At 38.0% G+C, this 19,922-nt stretch overlaps 1 protein-coding gene across 1 annotated transcript in view; it reads left to right on the forward strand.

Moving 5' to 3' along the window:
- The first annotated feature begins 3,738 nt into the window (after positions 1-3,738).
- The window catches only part of GRXCR1 (glutaredoxin and cysteine rich domain containing 1), a 39,254-nt gene continuing 23,070 nt past the window's right edge, over positions 3,739-19,922 (forward strand). The window contains exon 1 of the mRNA XM_026847040.1: positions 3,739-4,293. Coding sequence (XP_026702841.1) covers positions 3,835-4,293 — 459 coding nt within the window. The 5' untranslated portion in view covers positions 3,739-3,834. The remainder of the gene's footprint in view (positions 4,294-19,922) is intronic.

The raw sequence follows: 19,922 nt of genomic DNA on the forward strand, positions 1-19,922 counted from the left end.
GAGGTGAAGCTGGTAGTGCTCCAGACTTACAGAAATGGAGTGCCTAGGACAGATTCTCTACTTGTATAAGCTGCTGAAATTGAAGTGTATATGATGAACTCTGACAGTTAGATGTCACATATTAAAGAAATTGTGTCAGGGTTATAAATGAGACTGGAGTTTCCTTTTATTCTCTTCTGTTCTTTTTTCCCCCCCTTTCTGATACAGCTATAAAGGTCTCACTTGGAAAAATGACTGCTACTTTAGCTTATTTCAAACCTTTCATCTTAAAAGCTTTAAAGAGCTTGGCTCACCTGACCTAATTTCAGCCATTTAAAAGGTAAATATTCAGAATAAGCTTATTAGTCAGACTTTCTTTGCTTTCTCTGTCATGGAAGAAAGATGTGATGAATTGCCCTCTGTAGGCATCTTCTTGCATGGATTGTGGAAGCTTCTTAGATGTGTATCTCAGAGCAGATGTTTGCCTTTCAGGCTGCATTGTACAGCATCTATCTCCTGGGCTTCACCCAGTATTGTTATCTTGACTCTGTGTCAAGAAGAAGCATCAGAAGTGAGCAACTATCAGAAGCATCATCTTCTTTGTTCCTTTTGACTTGGTGATAAATTTAAATGTGATAAAATGTGAGGGGTTTTCTGGAAACCATATTATTTAGCACAACATCAAGATAATGGATGGGATGGTACACTTCCTTGGGAGATGGGACAGAGTCAAAGAGGCAATGGAGGTAATATCTTTTTTCCAGGTGTTTTTTTGCAGAGTGCTTCTCTATTAAGGAGTGATCTCTGTAGTGACAACTTTTTTCTCTGTATGCTTGATGCTATGTGTGCTGGAACCCCTGGCCTTGAATTAACCAATGGCAGAACATTAGAACCAAACTAAGAAGAAACAAAACCTAACAGTAGCCAAATGATTCGGAAAGTGTCATAATTACAGGTAAGAAATATTACTGCAAAACCCTGCCACCACATTAGCTTTTAATGAATACTGCTCATTAAATGAAATCGCCCTTTGAATGAAAAGAAGTTTGCCTAGAGAAGCTTGAAAATGCACAACACAAATACATATAACAGCTGTCATGGTGCATCATCAAACTGAGTAAGTGGAGTTAGTGTCACCATTTGCTACAAATTTTCTTCTACAGGAAGGACAGAGATGCTTAATCAAGTTCCATCCTTTCCGCCTTTGTTGAGAACATGGAGCCAGAAGATGGGAGAAATATGTGCATTGCAGGTCTTTGATGTCTTATGTCATGAATACAACCAATTTAGTCTGTGATTTGTTTCCTGCTGGCAATGTGCACTTACCCCCAAAATCACATGTTTGCTCAGAGAAGGTCCACAGCTGAAACATCACGATGACATCTTATGCCTGTAAGTGCCTTTGTCAAGGGGCAAATTCCCCTTGTTAATAGTTAAGGAGTGTTTAACTATTCTCTGCAAAGAAAACTGTGCATATACTTTCTCATTTCTCATAACCAGACATAAAAATATTTCCCAGTGAATAATGGAATTGCCATGAAACTAAACAATGAACTAATTTCCTACTAACAGACAACAAAGATGATAATGGTATTTGGAGTGTTTTTAAAATGTGGTACTGAATAACTCTGTATTTATTCAACGCTACATTAACTTTTTTAATCACTCAGCATCAAAACTTTTGCACTACAAATACAGGCTTTCTCATTTCCTGCATAGGAGTAAAATGGTTTCTGTATTAAAGAATATATAGCATCAACTGAAGGAGATAAAAATATTATGAAAGTCTTTGTGCAAAATATTTCTGTTATAGTAGATGAGATTTTTTTATTTGTGTCAATTCATTGCAAAACACTTAGGTTTTAAATAAAAAAAAAAAGAATATAAACAAAGTTAATTACTGCAGGTTTCTAAGAGAAGATCACTCAGGTAATCATGGAAACATGATACAGTTAACTTCGGGGTAGGTAACAACTAAACATTTCCTCCAGGTACCTTGCAGGCCCGTTTAAATAATTCCATAATAGATATTTTGAAATATTCATTGTACTACAGAATATTCTTAGTTCTAAGTCATTTTTTTGGTAATAATGAACGGTATTTATTGTCAAAGCTTCTGTGCGCAAGTGGCTATATCACAGTCAGTGTGATTCAAACCATCCCCAAATAAATTACACAAGGTGTCTTATAACTGTATTCAGCATTAGTACAGACTTGGATACAAACTTTTTTTCTTCTCTGAAAAAAGAGCAACAATGCATTTTAGTGCTTGTAACATTATTTTTACCTATTTTTTTCTGTGTGAATAATTGTAATTGATAATATAGTGAATTATCTCATTTTAGAAAGAAGCGTGGTAACCACTAGCACTGTGAAATGTCACTAATCATTTGTGTTTCCATTTCGTAGATGGAAAATAAGTAATTTTAGAGTTTAGTCACAAGCATTGTGATTTTACTTGGGCTGAAAAGCAGCATTTTCTTGCCTGTTGTTCAAAAGAACGTCACAATAACCGCTACCTAGTTGCTGAAAGATTGGAGCCTGCATTTCCAAAATTTTGACCAGAAAGCCTCCTCAGATGCTTGAAGCTCTGCAGCTGCTTGTGACGGCAGGCATCACCATTCCGAGCGTCTAGGGACTCATTTCATGCCTACACCTGTTGGGGGGGGGTCACAGGCTTCAGGAAGCAATTCAGTATTCTTGAGTCTAGAGAGAAAATGAACCTGTAGGGAGTGTGTAAGGAATGTTTGCCAGGAAAGTGAGAAGGGGATGGACTTCTCAATTCTGCTCTAAGAAATGCTTTGCATTTTACTTTGAATGAAGAAAATGCAGAAATGTCACTGTAAGTAGGGATCATAATGCAAATTCAGAAACAGCTTGGGGGTCTAAGGTCCTACTACATGATATTGGGAGGACATAGTCAGAAACCTTAAGTGTGGTTTGTTATTTTTACATCTAGATCCTAGCTGTCTAACACTGTGCCAACCTCTACTTGTGATTTGCTCGCATAGGGGAATTTCCTTCCCCTGTGGTCGAATTCACCTTACCCTACTTTTCTTTGTTTGATGCTTGTTGCCCCAATTAATTAGCTTTCTCCTATTCCTTATTCAGATTCCCTTGGTCCAGTCCCTTGAATAATTGACAAAACAGATCAGAAGCTGTGGTTACTGTATGGCGCTAGTTGTGGTTCAGTTTTATTGAATAACACGATGTTGCTCTGTGCAACAAATTGTGACTAATTTTTTCTCCACTGCTCTGCCAGTATGTGCAAAGGCCAAGATCACAAAACACCAAGTCAGAGCTCCCCAGTGAATCTTTGTAAGCTTATATGTAAGGCAAACATTGGTGAATGAAGTCTGACTGGTAGGGGAATGAAGTGTTCTTTCTGGTGAAAGAAACATGGCCATCATTGATTCCTTTTCAGTGCTGAAGTCTGCGATTTTCCCCTCAGGTGTAATGTACATAAACAGTTTTTACTCTGCAGATCTTGCAAAAAACTCTTCCTCTTTGTCTTTCTCAGAAAACAAAAACTGCGTTCGTATAAACTCATGTAATTTCTGTTAGTTGGTTTATTATGTGTGGGTTTGGATTGTTATTTTAATCAATTAATATAATTTCTCCCTTACTTGCTTTCTTCCTTAGTGCTAAAAAGTACACAATGGCTTTTTAATATTTAATTGACAAGATCGTTTTACAGGTTTTAGTTTAAAGGTAACCATAGCACAAATGCATCTATTATTAACTGCAGAACTCCAGTGTTGCTTCTTGGGAACCCTCTTTAGTTTAATATGAGAACCCCTGTCAACAGAAAACAGCGCTGATATTGTTGTTAAGTGTGACAAACTGGCAAATGCAATGGGCACCACACTGGAACAATGCAAACTGCTTATATCAATGGAAGAGGCGATGTTTAAAAGTGAAATGAAGGCGGACAGTGAGAGGCTGTCGAGGAAGGTTCGATTCCGTGTTGCGTCCTCGCACAGCGGGAGGGTGCTGAAGGAGGTCTATGCCGATGGGGAGGCTGCTGACTCTCTGGACTCCGAGTATGCCAGTAGCTCGGAGACTGACCAAACCAGCCGGCTGAGTGAAGTGGAAGGACAGCAAAATGGACACGTAGGGTCTGAGTGTGATGAAAATGAGAATGAGCAGGATGACTTGCTCATTTTAGTCAGAGCCACTAAAGAGAGGGGGTTTGGTACAAAGCGAGTCAACATCCTCAGCAAAAATGGCACAGTCAGGGGAGTCAAGCACAAAGTCAGCGCTGGTCAAGCCCTCTTTGACAATTTGGCAAAAGTATTTCAGGTAGGTGGTGTGGTTTTGCTGGCTGTAAGCCCTGTGTCTGTCCCTCTTAGCTACCCATGTTATTCTTCCCTTTGTCCAAACTGCTCTCATTTATGATTTCTCAATATTCTGCCTCATTCTCATTTCTATCCATTTGCTGTTGTTGCACAGGAGTGGGTCATTGCTCTTTCTGGTATAAAACAGCTCCACACTCCAAATTGACTGTGAACTTTTTCTTTCAAAACTGACTTAAAGTTTGCTGAGTAGAAATGTGTATGTTGTGTTTCTCATGTATGGACCAGAAAAGAAACATAACAGGGCAATTAACTGGGGTTTTATTGGAGATCTGTACAGATCCACTGTACAGGGATGTGTCATGTTTCCACTCCTATTATATTAGTTCTAATGAGTTTATGATGTTATCTACTGTCCCCTTTACGTAAATATGTATACTTGCAAATTCCATTGTGTTTAATCATCAAAGTAGATCAAATTAGGTGCAGGATGGCAGCAATGATGGTTTTCCCACATGAAAATTTCAAAGGAATGAAATCTTAGTCGGAGGTCTCTTTTATTAATGTCTGTTTTCCATTTATTTTGTAGAAGGAGCAGAATATATGTATTTGAAACAGTCTATGACACACTGACACCTTAATCAGAGAAACATAGGTCTCCAAAAAATCAAGATAAACGTTCTAAAGAATTTAGGTCATATATATAATTTATCTATATATGTTATTCAAGCCCTTAAATCATTAATATTCAAACAAAAGAGTAACAAGTGTGCAACCAAACTCTTTCTAAAGGTTGTTATAATCTAGAATTATGATGGCCACTTAACCTGTAATTGGCTTCAGAGCATTGTTTTAAAAGCATTTATGCAGTTTTAAAGCATGGGGAATTTGGTATTAGTAATGACTGTCATGTATTGAAATTAAATCATATAGTTCTTACTTTGAAACTAAGTCATTACATAATATGTTTAGAAATTACTACAGATTAACACTCTCTTGCTTCTGAATATGAATTTATCCTGTATGTTGTACCTAAATTATAACAGTCTTTTTGTAAATACCGATGTTCCTGTGGAAGTTGGGCATTTCAAAGATGAATGTTCATTTTTGTTCTTTACATCACATAGCATTCAAGTAGCTTGCTTTCTTTCAAGCCACTCACTGAAGAGTTTGTCCTTGAGTTCTCTACTCTGATAAAATTTGTAATAAACTCACTTTTTCTAAGTAGATATGAGTTAGGAAGTGTTAACTGGGGCATGTCTGGGTTCTTCGTTGACCTTGATTCCAAGTACTGTTATGTGCTGTTTCCCTACATGGAGTACACCATTTTACCTCACTAACCTCATTCCCTTCTAAAAACTTTTTTCCTCTGCATCAGTGACACCATGCTAATAAATTTGAATCAGCTAAAAAGATGGACCCATCTGAAAGCATTTGTACCTTAGTTAGTGTCCCTATTATCTTGCTGTTTCTGTATCCAGTTTTGGGTTGGAAGTTCTTCAGGAAAAGTTCATGGACTAAAATCAATGTACTTTGATTGCATTGAAGTTTCTTTTTATTGCTAGCAGAGTTACAGCTAGGACTAGCACTATTTCCATGAGGTGTTTTGCCAGAAGAAAGTAATGCTTGAGATGAGGCAAGTCTACAACAGAAGTCCTTAATTAAAACCTGTAAAATAATGAATAACTTAAAAGCTGATAAGGAGTATCAGTATTTTACAACAGAAGAAAATGGAAAAATTGAATTATCAGGCAAAACCAAACTAAACAGTTTTGCATACAACACATGATTAAATTTAAGAGCTCTCTGCTACAGGCATTGTAAAAGCCAAAAGAATAGCAGATTTTTAAAGCAGTCGAGGAAAATATATGGGGAACTGAGTAGCTTCATATTGGCTAGGCCTAGGTAACTGATTTCCAGGAATAAGCATATATTCTTACCTTAAACATCTACTGGATCAAAGACATATATTCAATGATACAGAGAACATAATGATTTGAGGTTTCTGTACAAACAAGTTCCCATTTACCCAGAGATAAATTCTGAAGTCTAGGGAAGAGTGATGGTTTGCATATCTTTTGTGTCATACTGCTAGCCAATTTTCTGTGCCACATGGTGAACACAGAGGAGAGCAAAGCACAAAGGTTGGCTTTGAGACTCATTTGAAACTGATCCCAGTGTAAAATAGGATTGAAATCTGTCCAATTACAAATGAAGTAATGACTTTTAGGATGAGATTAGAAGATGATTTTGAATTTTCTGTAAGTATGTTCCAGAAAATTAATTGTGCAGTAATACCACTTACAGAACAAGAGTTCTTAATTCAAAGAAATGATAAGATAGAAATATGCCTCTATTAGAAGATATAACTCAAAAACTCTTGATCTGGGCATTTCTGTAAATCCCCCCCTTGATTATGTGAGGTCATCTGCAGTTATATGCTTTGCCTCTCTTAGATAAGCAACAGCAGATGTATAACAATAGTTAAGATGTATACAAAGTCCCCTATCCCTGGGGAGAGACCATCTCTGCCTCTATGATGACTGAGCAGTAGATGACCTCATTATACATTCCTCAGAGTTAGTGGTATTTAGCAGGTATTTGTAATCTCAGAGTATGCACATGAACTCTTGGCAGTCCTAAATCCTGAGCACTGATAAATTCTTGAATGCAAATGCTTCTTATTTAGTATTTGATGTATCAATTCTTATTAACTAAAATGTGTATGGAAGAAGATAAATGCTGGGTGTGAGTGTCCTGTGATCATGAAATTGGGGGCGCAGGGCTGTTTAAGATTTTTTGCAGTGTCAGCATTCTGATTCTTCAGACTGTATTTGCAAACTTCTCTACTATGCTATTACCCCAAATCCCCAGATGCTCCCTGTGGTAGAGGAGAGGTCCTTTAAAACAAGTCACTTTGCTCAGATATTCTAGGGATGTGCAGGGATTCATTAACTGAGCTTTTTAAGTTGTACAGTCAAGACCTTTGATGTTTTCTGTTCAAATATCTGTGCTAAAATCAGTCCTAGGTATGTTAATGTTCCATGGAATATTTTTTTGGAATATGTTCTTCACGTTTTCTAACTACAGTGTCTCTACACAATTGCTTCAGTTTCTTCCCATAGCAGACCCATCTGAAAAAAATCACACCTTCTGGAGTTTTTGGGAATATTAAGAGTGATGTAAAACAGGAAGTATTTAAGAAAAGGTGGTTTTGTTGTTATTGTTATATGATACAAGCCTGGCCCAAGAATGTATACCTACTGCCAAATATACATATATCCCCTGCTACATCTTCCCATGTACATGCACTGAGCACTTCCATCACCAGCACAATCAGCAACTTTTCATTTACACTGTTCCTTGAGGAGAGAAGCTAGGTCCTTTGCATTAGGCTGGCCAATGACTCTGTCCCCGGACACGAGCTCCTCCAGCACTGTGACAGTAAAAGTTCTCCCATCAGGTTGTGTCTGCGCGGCTGGTGAAGATTCTGTGAGCTCTGTGGGAGCAGCCGTGTGCGGCTGGGGCCATGGAGATGGGGTGGGTGGGATACAGCAGGACATGTCAGGGTTATCTCGGCTTCAGGGCAGGACATTTTGGAGACAGAGAGGTGGGGAAGATACCAGCCCTATTGATGCTTCAGGGGAGCAAGGTTTCCATGGCAACCCCTCCAGCCGTTCCCTCCCAGGGGTGGATGCCACAAGGAGAGCGTTGACATAGCAACCACACTGTGGGAGTGGGGGTGGGGAATGAGAGGGCGTTGCTGTGGCAACACCTCCCCATTCCCTGCTTGACTGGGAAGGTGGGAGGCCAGTCAGCGGTGATCAGTAGAGGTCAGCGATGGTCACAGGTGTCCACCTGGCCTCCACATGCACCTAACCTGAGACTGGAGGGGTGGCCTTCTACCGGGCTGGCAGTACAGTGGTTAAACAGTCAGGAACGTTTTATTCATGAGAAATGTACACTCCTGAAAAGCATGAATAACAAAAAGGATCTGGAGCTCCCATTCTCCCTCTTTGTGCACCTCCTTGGTATAAGTGAAATTATCTCCTGCTGAAACATAAACACTGACTGTGTCAGCAACTTCAGAACTGGGGACATAACCTGCTAATTGCATCAGAAGCATAAGCCCCTTCTCTGAATATCCAAAGTAATTGTGGTTGTATTTCAGTACATTACTAGAAATTTTGTTTTATAATACTTAGAATACTCTTATAATGTGAATGGGTGTGAATATTTCCTATATTCTCCCATAGAAAGTAGTAGAGAAATAGTTCTTGTTTCCTTGAAATTAATTCTCTTCATGACCAATTTTTATGACTAGGCCATCCTTATGATGGCTTCCAGGTGACACAGAACAAAACTCTTTGGGTTGCCTGGCATATTACTAAGTAGTCATTTCATGCCAGACTGGGTTTTCACCCCAAGGTGCAATGTAATGGAGCTCAGCCAAAGGTTTTACACAGGTATCCCCTCATTTTCACTGTTTCAGCATGGGTCCTTTCCTCCATTTCCATACTTACATGCTTCATTGGCCTTCCAGCCTCATTTGAAAGGTCACCTTCTGCTAAATTGGTTACAGATATCATTCTCAGGCAGGGCCTGCTGACGTCTATTGCTAAAGAGCAGGTCTGGTTAACATACCTGATTAATGCCTTTGTGAACATTGCATCAGAGGGGATACGGGTGAAGGGTCACACATAATGTACTTGGTCTTTATGATATTTTCCAGTATGAGGTATCTCAGGTAGAGCTAACATTTAAAGTTGCAAAGTGTAAGTCAGTATTCAGCCTGATAAAAAATTAACTTATTAATGGTTAGAGAGAGAGTTGGAAATAGTTAAGAATCAGGTAGAAGTTTGTTAAGAGAAGGAGTGCTATTGGGCTATTGGTTTAGTTCATTTTCATCTTTCTTTACTTGTAGATGACCTGGAAAAGTGAATACACAGCAGGACACACAGAGTTTACAAACCAGTAGGGCTAGCTAATAACATAGAGAAAATAAAATGAAAGACAGCAGCAAAACCAACTGTCTTCCAGAGAAGGCATGTGCTACAAAGTGCTGTTAAGGAAAGTTTCTGGTGCAATAGTAGAAGCAAACATTTTAGGGCAGGTGACATGTTGAATACCACTCCAGCCCCTGGAGCATATTTATCACTACAATCCCCAAAACTCTGTGGAGAAGAGAGAGAGAGAGATATGTCTGCACAGTCACTGGAGAGGTCATGATGTTGTCCTCCTCACTTCTCTGGCAGATGGTCAGTGCTGACACTCCAGCACTATTGGACTCTTTGAACTAATAGACCTCTGCTAGGACTGGACTAAGACTGTAAAAGGTCTCTGAACTTTCCCTTCACATTCTTATCCATACACACCATCCCATGACTTCCAAATGGGTATAGCTTGCAAAGGGAAGACATGCTGGATTGTTTGTACCTACTAACAGCAACGTTCAGGAAACCTGCTGATGACCTAAAGCCATAACAGTTGCTGAAGTAATGCCACCTATATGGATGGAGACAAATCCCAGTGAACTGTAGGTACCTTCTCTGAGGTGTAAAGTTCAACGTTAAAAGGACAACTGGATTCCCACAGCATAGTGTCCCTTCAGAACTTCCTTTGTACCTTCTTAAGTGCTTTGGTCTGTGACCACAGTGCATGGAACAGTGATTCAAGTGATTCAGCTGATTAAGTCACAGTTAAAACGGGTCCTTTCCAGAGCTGTTGGCTGAATAGCCACACTGATTTTTAAAAGGAAGATGTTCAGGTCTGTGAGCTTTTAACTGCAGCTTGGGATTCGTCAGTACTTAGAATATTGGTATTTATTCTTATGTTCTCCTATAAATCATCTGTAAAGCACTGAGCTCAGACAAGTCTATTATTAGACTGTTCATGATATTTTAGGATTTGCTGCTGTTGGACTTGAAATACATATTTGACATAGACTTGAAATGATCTGTACATAGACTTTAAAACTCTGAAAGTGAGTTAAGAAGAGGCTGTGATAATACTTCAGTGAATATGTATATGCAGAATATGTAGTACTAGAGTGAATCAAGACTTTAGGTCTTGATAGATGCAAAAACCCCATAGGCTTCTGAAGAAGGACATAGACACCAAGCTCCATAAACGTGATCCTCCAAACCTCTCTTTGTTGCCACCTTGTCTCAAAGGCAGTAAAACCCTTTTATTAATGAAAATTTAACTAATGATCTGCCTTGGCCATGCGCCTCAGCATTTCAGTATTGACAGGACGTGACAGTTACCTCCTACTCATGTCCTATGGGAACCACAAAACAGGCGTTCCTTCGCCTGTCTCACCTGCAGGGCTTGATGCAGTAGGTGTCCTCTGAGCATGACTTGTGGATCAGATCCTACACAAACTGTACATAAGCAGATGCTGCTTTGTTACAAATCGTGTCTGCAGGAGGCAGTGGTGGGAGTTGTACTTTGAATTAGACAGTCACAAGACAGTATGATTAAGTTGCTGGAACAGGAGTGGAACATAGGCTTGCTGATTTCAACTTACCATACCAAATACTACTATACTTCAGCATCATGCTTGACTTCCATTTCTTTCTTTCTCCCTCTTAAACATTATAGTGATGGCATTACTTCAGCATGGAGGTATCCTAGAAAAGCTTGGAGCCTGTGACTTTCTTGTTAGGTACAAGAGGTAGAGGGGAGACTGAATCCAGGTAGTCAAGACACGAGAGATTGCAAGTAACCATGTTCTGTCACCTTGTTTCATCCTCTCTCTTTAAATCTAAAAATGCTTTTTTTTTTTTTTTTTTTTTTTTAAAAAAAAAGAAAGAACCAGTGTACTTGTTCTCAGGCAATGAATGTGAATACCAAATGGAAGAAGATGCTTCCTGGTTGTACTAAGTGGGATTCTTCAATCATATTGGCCTCAGGAAATTGTCTGAGCTGAAAATAGTCATAAAATGAGAGAGTATTAGGAGGAAATACCATATATGCTTTCCATCCTTTTAATTATCATTTTGGTAGATGACCTGGAATACTAGACAAACACTAGGTCCAAGTCAGTGTACTGCTCTGGGACTCTTACATAATGTCCCTTTGTGGAAATTCTCAATAAGGTACTCAACCTTTGAATTAACATGGAAAATACTTCATCTTACTTCAGATGACTTGAAAAAGAGTAATGTTACATAAACAGCCTATCAAAAATATTTTAGGGTGCTAGTGAATAAATTTATTCTACTTATGCTGACAGTAGGGAATATTTTTTTTTCTGAATTGGCCTCTTACAACAGAGATGAAAAAGATGATTAGACTTAATTGTTAATTAGTAGCAATAACTCTTCACTTTATATAGCTGTGGACCTCAACTCAGTAACTCAGCAAGACAATTAGGAGAAAATATTTTCTGAAGTATTCTTAAAACTAGGACTATCAAGAAAAGTTTTTGGGTTTGTTTTTTTTTGACATGATACAACAGGCTGCCTGCTAGCTTGTTTGCTGTGTCCTCTTTCCCCTGAATATCTGTGTGCCTTTGACACAGCAAACACACATTTAGTGGAACACATAAAGCCGAAATAAATTGCCTATAAATATGAACTATCCTATATGCTTAATTACTAGCATCATTCTTTGTCATTGACCCCTAATTTTGTGTACGAATAAATTACTCTGCAACCAAATATTTAATGGTCCTCATTGCACCTGAGTGTCTTAAGTGAGGTATGTTTTAGTTAAATTTGCAAACATGGAAGCAAATATTTGGCTATACTGGGCCAATTTGTCACCAGATTGCACAGCATTGCAAAAATATGGTAATAAAGAGGATGAAATACAGCTCCTTTATTTAAAAAAACAAACAAACAAACAAAACTAAAACAAAAAAAAGAATGGTTCAAAAGAGTGTGAAATTGTCTTTACCTTAGTGGTATGATTCTCCAGGCATGTAGTACTAATGCTTTTGATTTCATGCCATGGAAGGCATTAGCAAAAATACTTTCTAACAAGTTAATTACATTAGAGTTGGATTTAGTTTACTGATCTCAGAACTGCTTCAGTTCTGAACTAGGATTTGCAAATACTTAGGCTAGTAAGCTTACATAAGCTTGACGAATATAAATATGCACATGACATACAGGTATTGTGTTACAATGACCCAGAAAAACTGTATTTTAGCAGTTGACTGAAATTACATTTCAGGAGTCACCTGCTGCCAATTTAATTGGCATGTAGGTGTCATTGAGGGCTATTTCCTTCCCTAAGAGAGAAGAAACGAAGTCATGCTTTATTTGCAGATAATGCTTGCTAGACTGCTCTGGTCTGTCAGCAGCCTGCTCTGACATTTGTCTACTAATGTTAGCAGTTTATTACACACTACAGCAACCCAAGGTACATGATTAACACCTGGAAAGAAAGAAATGGTCTAAGAGATACTGCTTTTTTTTTGGCTGAAGCTTTAACCTGTGACTGAAATGTTTGGCAGCATCATAAGTTTGCAGCTCAAGCACAATAAAACATGTTTCATAATGGACTTTGCAGCCAGAGAGAAAAGGGTATGACTTTCATGCATGAAAGCCTTCTTCATTGCTGCAACATCCAGTACTAGGTAGTAGAAAGCATAAATCTCAAATCTCACTGAATTTTTCAAAAACTTTAAAGGTAAATAGTAATTAGGACAGCATCCCCAGCCTGTTTATTTTGAAAAGGAGCTGGAAAAATACAGCTTCCCATCCAAACAGGCAATCTTGTGGTTTTGCTTAACACGGTAGTTATGTTGTGGAGAGGCTGCCACAGCACAACTTTTTACAGCCTCCATCCTACAAAGCAACAGAAATGGTCACAGATGAGCAGATGGAGTCAGTGAGGTAGAGACTCATTTCACGCACAGCAAGAAAAAAGACAGAAAAACCATCATTCATTGATAGTATGAATTGTGGAAAGCATTTTAACAACCTTAGTCTAGAGACAGCATCCATCAATAATGTCAGAGGAGTATGTCTTCTATACTGCGGAAATACCACATGGACACTCATTCTTTCTCCACTTCTCAAAAGAAATGTGGAAAAACTTACTGGCCAATATTTTATGACAACATGCTGTATTATGTTCTGCATTGACAAATCAGTCAATGCTTGTGCAAAGGCAAAGAAATTTTTCCTTGGGATTGACTCCTGGTAGACTTGATTCCTAATTATCTAAGAAGTTTTTAAAATATTAAGAATAGAAAGAAGTCATACACTATTATTTAAGAAAAATCTATTTCCCCATGCAACTTCTGTAAGACAGAAACCAATCAGTTTCTAAATCTGCAACTGAAGTTATAGCTTTTTAAAGAAAATGTGATTTCATGCCCAGCTGCTCATGTCCTGCGCTTGCTTTACTACATCTAAATGCAAGGGACTCTCTCTCCTAGCCCCACAGGCAACTGTGAAACATTTCACTGCTGTTCAAGTAGAGAATGTCGTAAGCAACAGACTGATAGACACTGAAAAAAGAGACCTTTAAGCATTCTTGCTGGAGTTCTTTCTGGCTATTGGAGGTCTTAATCTGCATTTTGAGAACTTCCCTTTCCAGATGTTGGCTGATGCTTTCAATCAGATTCCCAAACTGGGTAAGGCCATTTGTTCTTCCAAATCCCACCATGATCCAAAAATATAACTAACTATTCAGTCCCTCCAAGTCCAAACTTAAGCTGTCATGAAGATTTAAAAGAGGCAGAAGTTCCTACATGACTTGTTCAGGAAATAGATTCTGTTCATTTAAACCTGTCTGCAAAATTTTGCCATGGCAGCTATTGTTTCTTTATCTGCTGGGTGGTCAGGCCTTTTGCAAACGTATCATCTGCTTCATGCATGATGTTCTTGTGGATCCGCATGTGAGACACTGTGGGGTGAAAGGGCACTTTTACAGGTCAATATTTGCAGCTGGATACAGGTGACTATCCTTTCTTCTGCTGCCACTGACTGGCAGCATCCTTGAATAATGTAGTTGCTTCAGCCAGGTAGTTTTATCCTCAGCCGCTCCAGCAGTTCTCTTCTGAAGTCACAACAGATAAGGGCAAGATCTGTCAAAAAAAAGGATAGATATCTAGTGAACTTTCTGACCTGTCTTTCATGCTGTCTTAATTCTCCTTTTGGCAGAAGGTTATGCAACTGGCAGAAATTTAATCAGAATGGAGTTTCAGCATCGTTTGAAGACATGATATGATATTAGACTAAATGTTGTTATTGATTTTTCTTGCTGCAGGGGATTAAATGATATCTATGTAAAGGACCGATTGAAATGTTGCTCCAAAAGAAAAGCAGATAGCCAATTTAATCACCTCAACATCTGCATTTGTAGTCATATTCCTTGATCAGAACACATTTAACTTGATGACATGATATAGATTCTAGCCCTATTATAAGAACATTATAATTTGAAAAGTATGATTTTAAGAATAACTATTTCTGGTTTATTTTAAAAATACACATCTCTGGGCCAAATCCTAAATCAGACTAGATCTTAAAGCTGCTCACAGTGACCTTGCTAAAAAGTTACTCCAACCACAGATGTGGTATATATGGAATAACTAACTTGGAAGCTATTTTGACTAACAGGTTTAGGAGCTGGTATAAAGTGTACAACCTGTTACATTCTGATTTTCAGACATTTTACCTATTTGGTTAAAAAGCCAAAAATAGTTTATACCGAGCAGCAAAGTCTATAATTCTGCTCCACAGAGTTATGTTCTATTTTGCTCACGTAGAAATAGTGGATGAGTCATCTGTCCCCTTTTGTACATCGAGTCTAGCAGCCACAGTATAGCCTATTCTAGGGCAGAGCTGGTTTATGTGTGTCTAGGAGTCACAGCCTCTATGTCTGCATAAAAATCTCAAGCTCTCTGCCTTTGGTTTTGGAATCTGTTGCATAAAAAAATGAATGAAGCATTGTATGTGTGCAATGTGGATGGATCTTTAATTTAAAGAAATGGAGACTGAGTGTATAACTAGTAATTAACTACTCAGGGTTTGAAGATGAAGGTACCAAAGTTCTAGGTATTGTTAAGTAATGAGATAGCAGAGAGCATAGTTCCAATTAGGTTAAGTAATATAACAGGGAAACAGGGTCCTTCATCACTCAGTGCTAATATGGAACGAAGTAGTGCTATAACTACAAGAGATTTGTTTCCATCAGTTTGGTATATTGAGTGATAAGGCTCTCTTTCATTGAGGAGTAAGGACTGAATCAGCACTTCATCAGCACTTTGTTGCATTAAGCTTCACTTTGCTCTTTGCCTCATTCAAAGACCTGTGCAAAATTTATTACCGGTTGCAGAGCGCTTTGTGACTCTCTGCAAGAGTACGCTCTGTGTCCACCTGCAAAATGGTTGGCCTTCTCCTTAACTGTGCAGTACAAATGACAACTTCAACTTTTTACAAAATAGCCTGTTTTTATCTCAGACCAGATGAGTAACATTTTCAGGTAGAATTTAAATTGTATAAAGTGTCAGGAAAGAAAAGGCACATTTGCCAGGTGTTTGGAAATGAAAACTAAGCATACTGGGAGGGTGATGGATTCCCAGTTTTGTTCAACACTCCTAAGGAGTTTCAGGATCTCAGTGCATCTCATTCCAGTTTCCATTCACAGGAATACAGTAAAAGATAAAATAACTTTTGAGAGAAAGCTTGTTATCTGCCAAACATGAAAACTCCAGGATGTATCCCAAATCAAAACCACACTTCATTTAAATCTTTCCTCTGATTTTATTGCTTAGGAAGGTAAATTGTGAAGAATGAATCAAAATTTTGAATTTTCTCTGCTGGTTGCAGTTGAGAATGGCACCTTATTTCAGTTATACTTTAGTTGTTTTCTGAGTGAGCAGATGTAGTTCTGTTGTGTTGGTCACACTGACTTTAGGGTGTAATTAATCTGCATCTGCCAATGAAAATGCAGTAAATTTTCAACTGAGCTAAGTCTAACTGATAAGAGCTTTCCTGAATACTGGTTTTTACTTACTGATTGTCTTTAACACTACAAAAATCACCAATTATAGCATTGCTGTAAATAAGAAAGAAGTCATAGACTATTGTGCTGTTTCCTATGATATTCCGGTTTATTGAAGGTAAATCTTAGGAAAACAGATCCATTCACCACACAAAGCATAGCCTGGCAAAGAAGGAAGAGCCATGTAATATGATGAGCAGGATCTCACCAGCTAACCAGTTTATTCTCCAGTCAGAAATGTGATGTATCACATTTGTAAGAAGCTTAACAGACTAGAATTCATTTTCATAGACCACTAATGCCTTTTAAGTAACCAAACTGTAATTGACATTTGGGAACTATAAAAGGGATCACTGCATGAGTAAACTGCACCTGGCTATGTTTAAATTTAAAATGACTCAGAGATACATGTATATATGTATGTAATATTATTAGTATGTTATCATTAGCATCTATCAGTCTCTCTAGCAGTCTAAGGATACAAAGGGAATATTTTAGAAAGGATGAGTAAGGGACTGGTGAAATAGAGGAGAAAAGAGAAAGAGGGAAAGGATAGCAACCACTTTTTTTTTTTTTTTTTTTTTTTTTTTTTTTTTTTTAAAAAAAAAAAAACAAAACCCCAACAAATTCATCTGCCTGCTGGAGAAAAGTAAACAGGGTTTTCCAAAGCTGCTGCCAAGTTAAAAAGAAATGGGCCAGAGTAGACATAGTAATTTTCATGGCAGCCATTTGCTGCTGATCAACACAAGTCTGTTGCTCTGCAGTAGGAAATGTTCTACTGAGTGGAGCAGCAATGATTACAGACAGATGGGGCCAGCATGCTCAAACCAGGACTCACTTGGAGCCATGTCGTTTGCTAGCTTTTCCACATGATCTGAGATATCAAGATATCACACAACTTTATCTGCCCACCCTCAGCAAGTCCTGTTCTATTTCATTTCTGGCTAAAGCCATCCTTACTTACAGAATATTCTCAAACAGGACACAAACTACCAAGTGATCCTCCGTGGACAGGCAGCTAAAGATTCAAACATCTTGAACAGTGTGATAAATAACAAGCAAAAGAAAAAGCTGCTTATGACCCCCCCCCCCAAAAAAAAAAAAGGATTGGGCCTACAACTAAGGGTCCGGTTTAAAACAAATATGTTGTAGTATTTTCTTAAAAATTCAGGGTGGCATATGGGAGATAGTACATAAGTAAATAGTAGAATTAACACCAAAGTCTGAGTAAGTAGCAGGACAAAACATTCCCTCTCATGACAATTAAACATATTTGAAATGTCCTACTCATATTATTAGAAATCAAGTCCCAAAGTAACAATAGGTGAACTGACAGTAAGAAAAATTACTACACAAGAAAAATAACTAGTCATTCAAGTATTTCATCCACATAACCAAATATAAACAAGTTTAGATATGTTTAAAAGTTCTTTTGAGCAAGTGACCAAATGCTTATATCAGTGAGAACACTTTCAAGTTGATCTATATGCTGTCTTCTTTTATTTCCAGCCCTTCTTCTTGTTTTGAGTAGAACTAGAAATCAGGAAGGCCCAGAAAAAAAGAATGTAAAAATTGAATGTTTTTTAAACTTGAGAAAAAGTTCCATTTTACTGACATTCAATTCTCATTTTACTCAGTCTATTTCTTCCTGTTGCCAGTGAAAAAGAGATAGAAGGGAAATAAACACTGATCAAATGTTAATAATAATTATTTTTCATACTCCTGCATATAACAGTTATCACCAAGTAGTAACTCATAACTGTTAAGCAATAGGAAATTCGATGGTGTAATCTAGGACAAATCTTCTTCTAATAATAGACATACTCAGATTTCCTGGGCTTGCACATTGTTTAGAATTATATAGTTAATATTAACACTCTTTTCATCACCCATCTGTGATCCATTGTTTCAGTTCTCTGGTCTTCCACAGTATTTACAGATGTAGCTTTAGGCAGGCAGATGCTATGCAGCTCAGTCCATATATTTTTAATTTACCGATGGCAGCATTTCTTTAGGTGACATGCAATAGACTTTTTTTTTTTTTTCCTGTTACATTAATTAGTTTCTGTTTTCAAGGTATGTTGAAAAGGCAACAGTGACCTTCCAATTTGTCTGTTCTCTAACTTCATGTTGTCTGTTAGTAAACACAGAATATGGGTAGGAATTGTGAATCTACCAGTTTTATTTTCACATTCTGTTTGACTTCCCAATTTTCCAGGCATTTGAAAATGCCTGTATCTTTCTCATGTCAAAGGCACATTTCATAAACTGTTATGCTGCTGTTCTGTGAACAGAGTCTTCAGAAAACTGTCTCCAGGTAAACAGCTGCGAACAGTCAAAGTAGAAATTCAGCTTTTTCCTTTTTTCATTGATGTAACACAATCATAAACCCTCACTGGGATAATTTGAAAGCTATGTCCCCTTAGTTTTGCATAGATCAGACATGATATTGGAGCCAAAATGAGTCTAATATGCAATGAAAGTTCAGGCTGAAATTTAGACCTAAATTAACAGACCTCCAAATGGTCACATGATTCATGCAACAACATAATGTTTTAGTTTTTTGTAGACATCACAGCTGTATTCTGGCCTGCCAGAACACAAGACATATCTGCCAGAAATAATATTATTTCAGAGGTGGGAATTTTCAGGTTGACAACTAATATGTCACCATGCTTCATAGCTACCATGTTTTCTGTGGACTGGGTGTGAATTTTAGTGCAAATTATTTACACACCGTCAAATACCTCATTACTGTAGTAAATACTTTGTATCCGATGTTTTTTAATGGGATTCAGCTTACATCAAACAGTGCAGAAGGTGAGACAAAACTCTGATGAGTAAAACTGAGTAAAACACAAGAGATTATTGGTGTGGGAAGCAGAGGTCCTCTTCTCCAAGATGATAAAGGTAACTGAAGTGTCCTTGGAGAAACCTCTCTGAGTAAAGATGATAGGATGGAATTTATGTAAGATCCTTGTCAATTTATTCTGTAGACATATTTGAAAAGATGAAGCTAACCAAGAGCCAGAACTAGTGGAAACCAGAAACTAGTGGCCAGATTGTAAATCCTGAGATAAAGTAATTTGGAGAAATTCTCAGGTGGAAGTTAGGCAAGGGCTGTGACTGAATATATGGGATAGGCTGGAGAGGAATAAAATAGGAACACTGATATTGTAGTGGGAATTCAAGAGATAAATCAAATACTTGTGAAGGAAAACAGTTCATCCATGGGATGCTGGAGAAAGCTTCCTACTATCTGGATTCACAGAGACACCTTGGAGGGAAATGGTAGAGCTGTGATTGTCAGTGTTTGGAATGTTTGTGAGCCTGAAAAGCTGGTGTGATGGCTGTGAAATTCCTCAACAAACCTAACAGAAAGGGAAGTGATGCTTTGAATTCATCACATTTCATATATAAACTACAACCAAGACAAAGCTTTGAATGTTTTGGCTCAGTCTCCCCCTGGCTTAGCTTGTGGCACTAGTTTATACCAGAAAGGCAGAGTTCATCCGAAATGGTGGCATTATGCATGCTCCATGACAATGCATGGCGATGATCTTCATATGAAAGGATATGTGTGACAGTTTCAGTAAGACATGTCCAGAAACCTGGAAACTGTGTTCACAGCGAATGCTTCTAGGTTTGATTTTGGGATGTCTATCTGCTTAGTGGTCTGAG

The sequence above is a fragment of the Athene cunicularia genome (genome assembly GCF_003259725.1).
Source record: "Athene cunicularia isolate RWA chromosome 4 unlocalized genomic scaffold, athCun1 chr4_part1, whole genome shotgun sequence".
Classification (NCBI taxonomy): domain Eukaryota; kingdom Metazoa; phylum Chordata; class Aves; order Strigiformes; family Strigidae; genus Athene; species Athene cunicularia.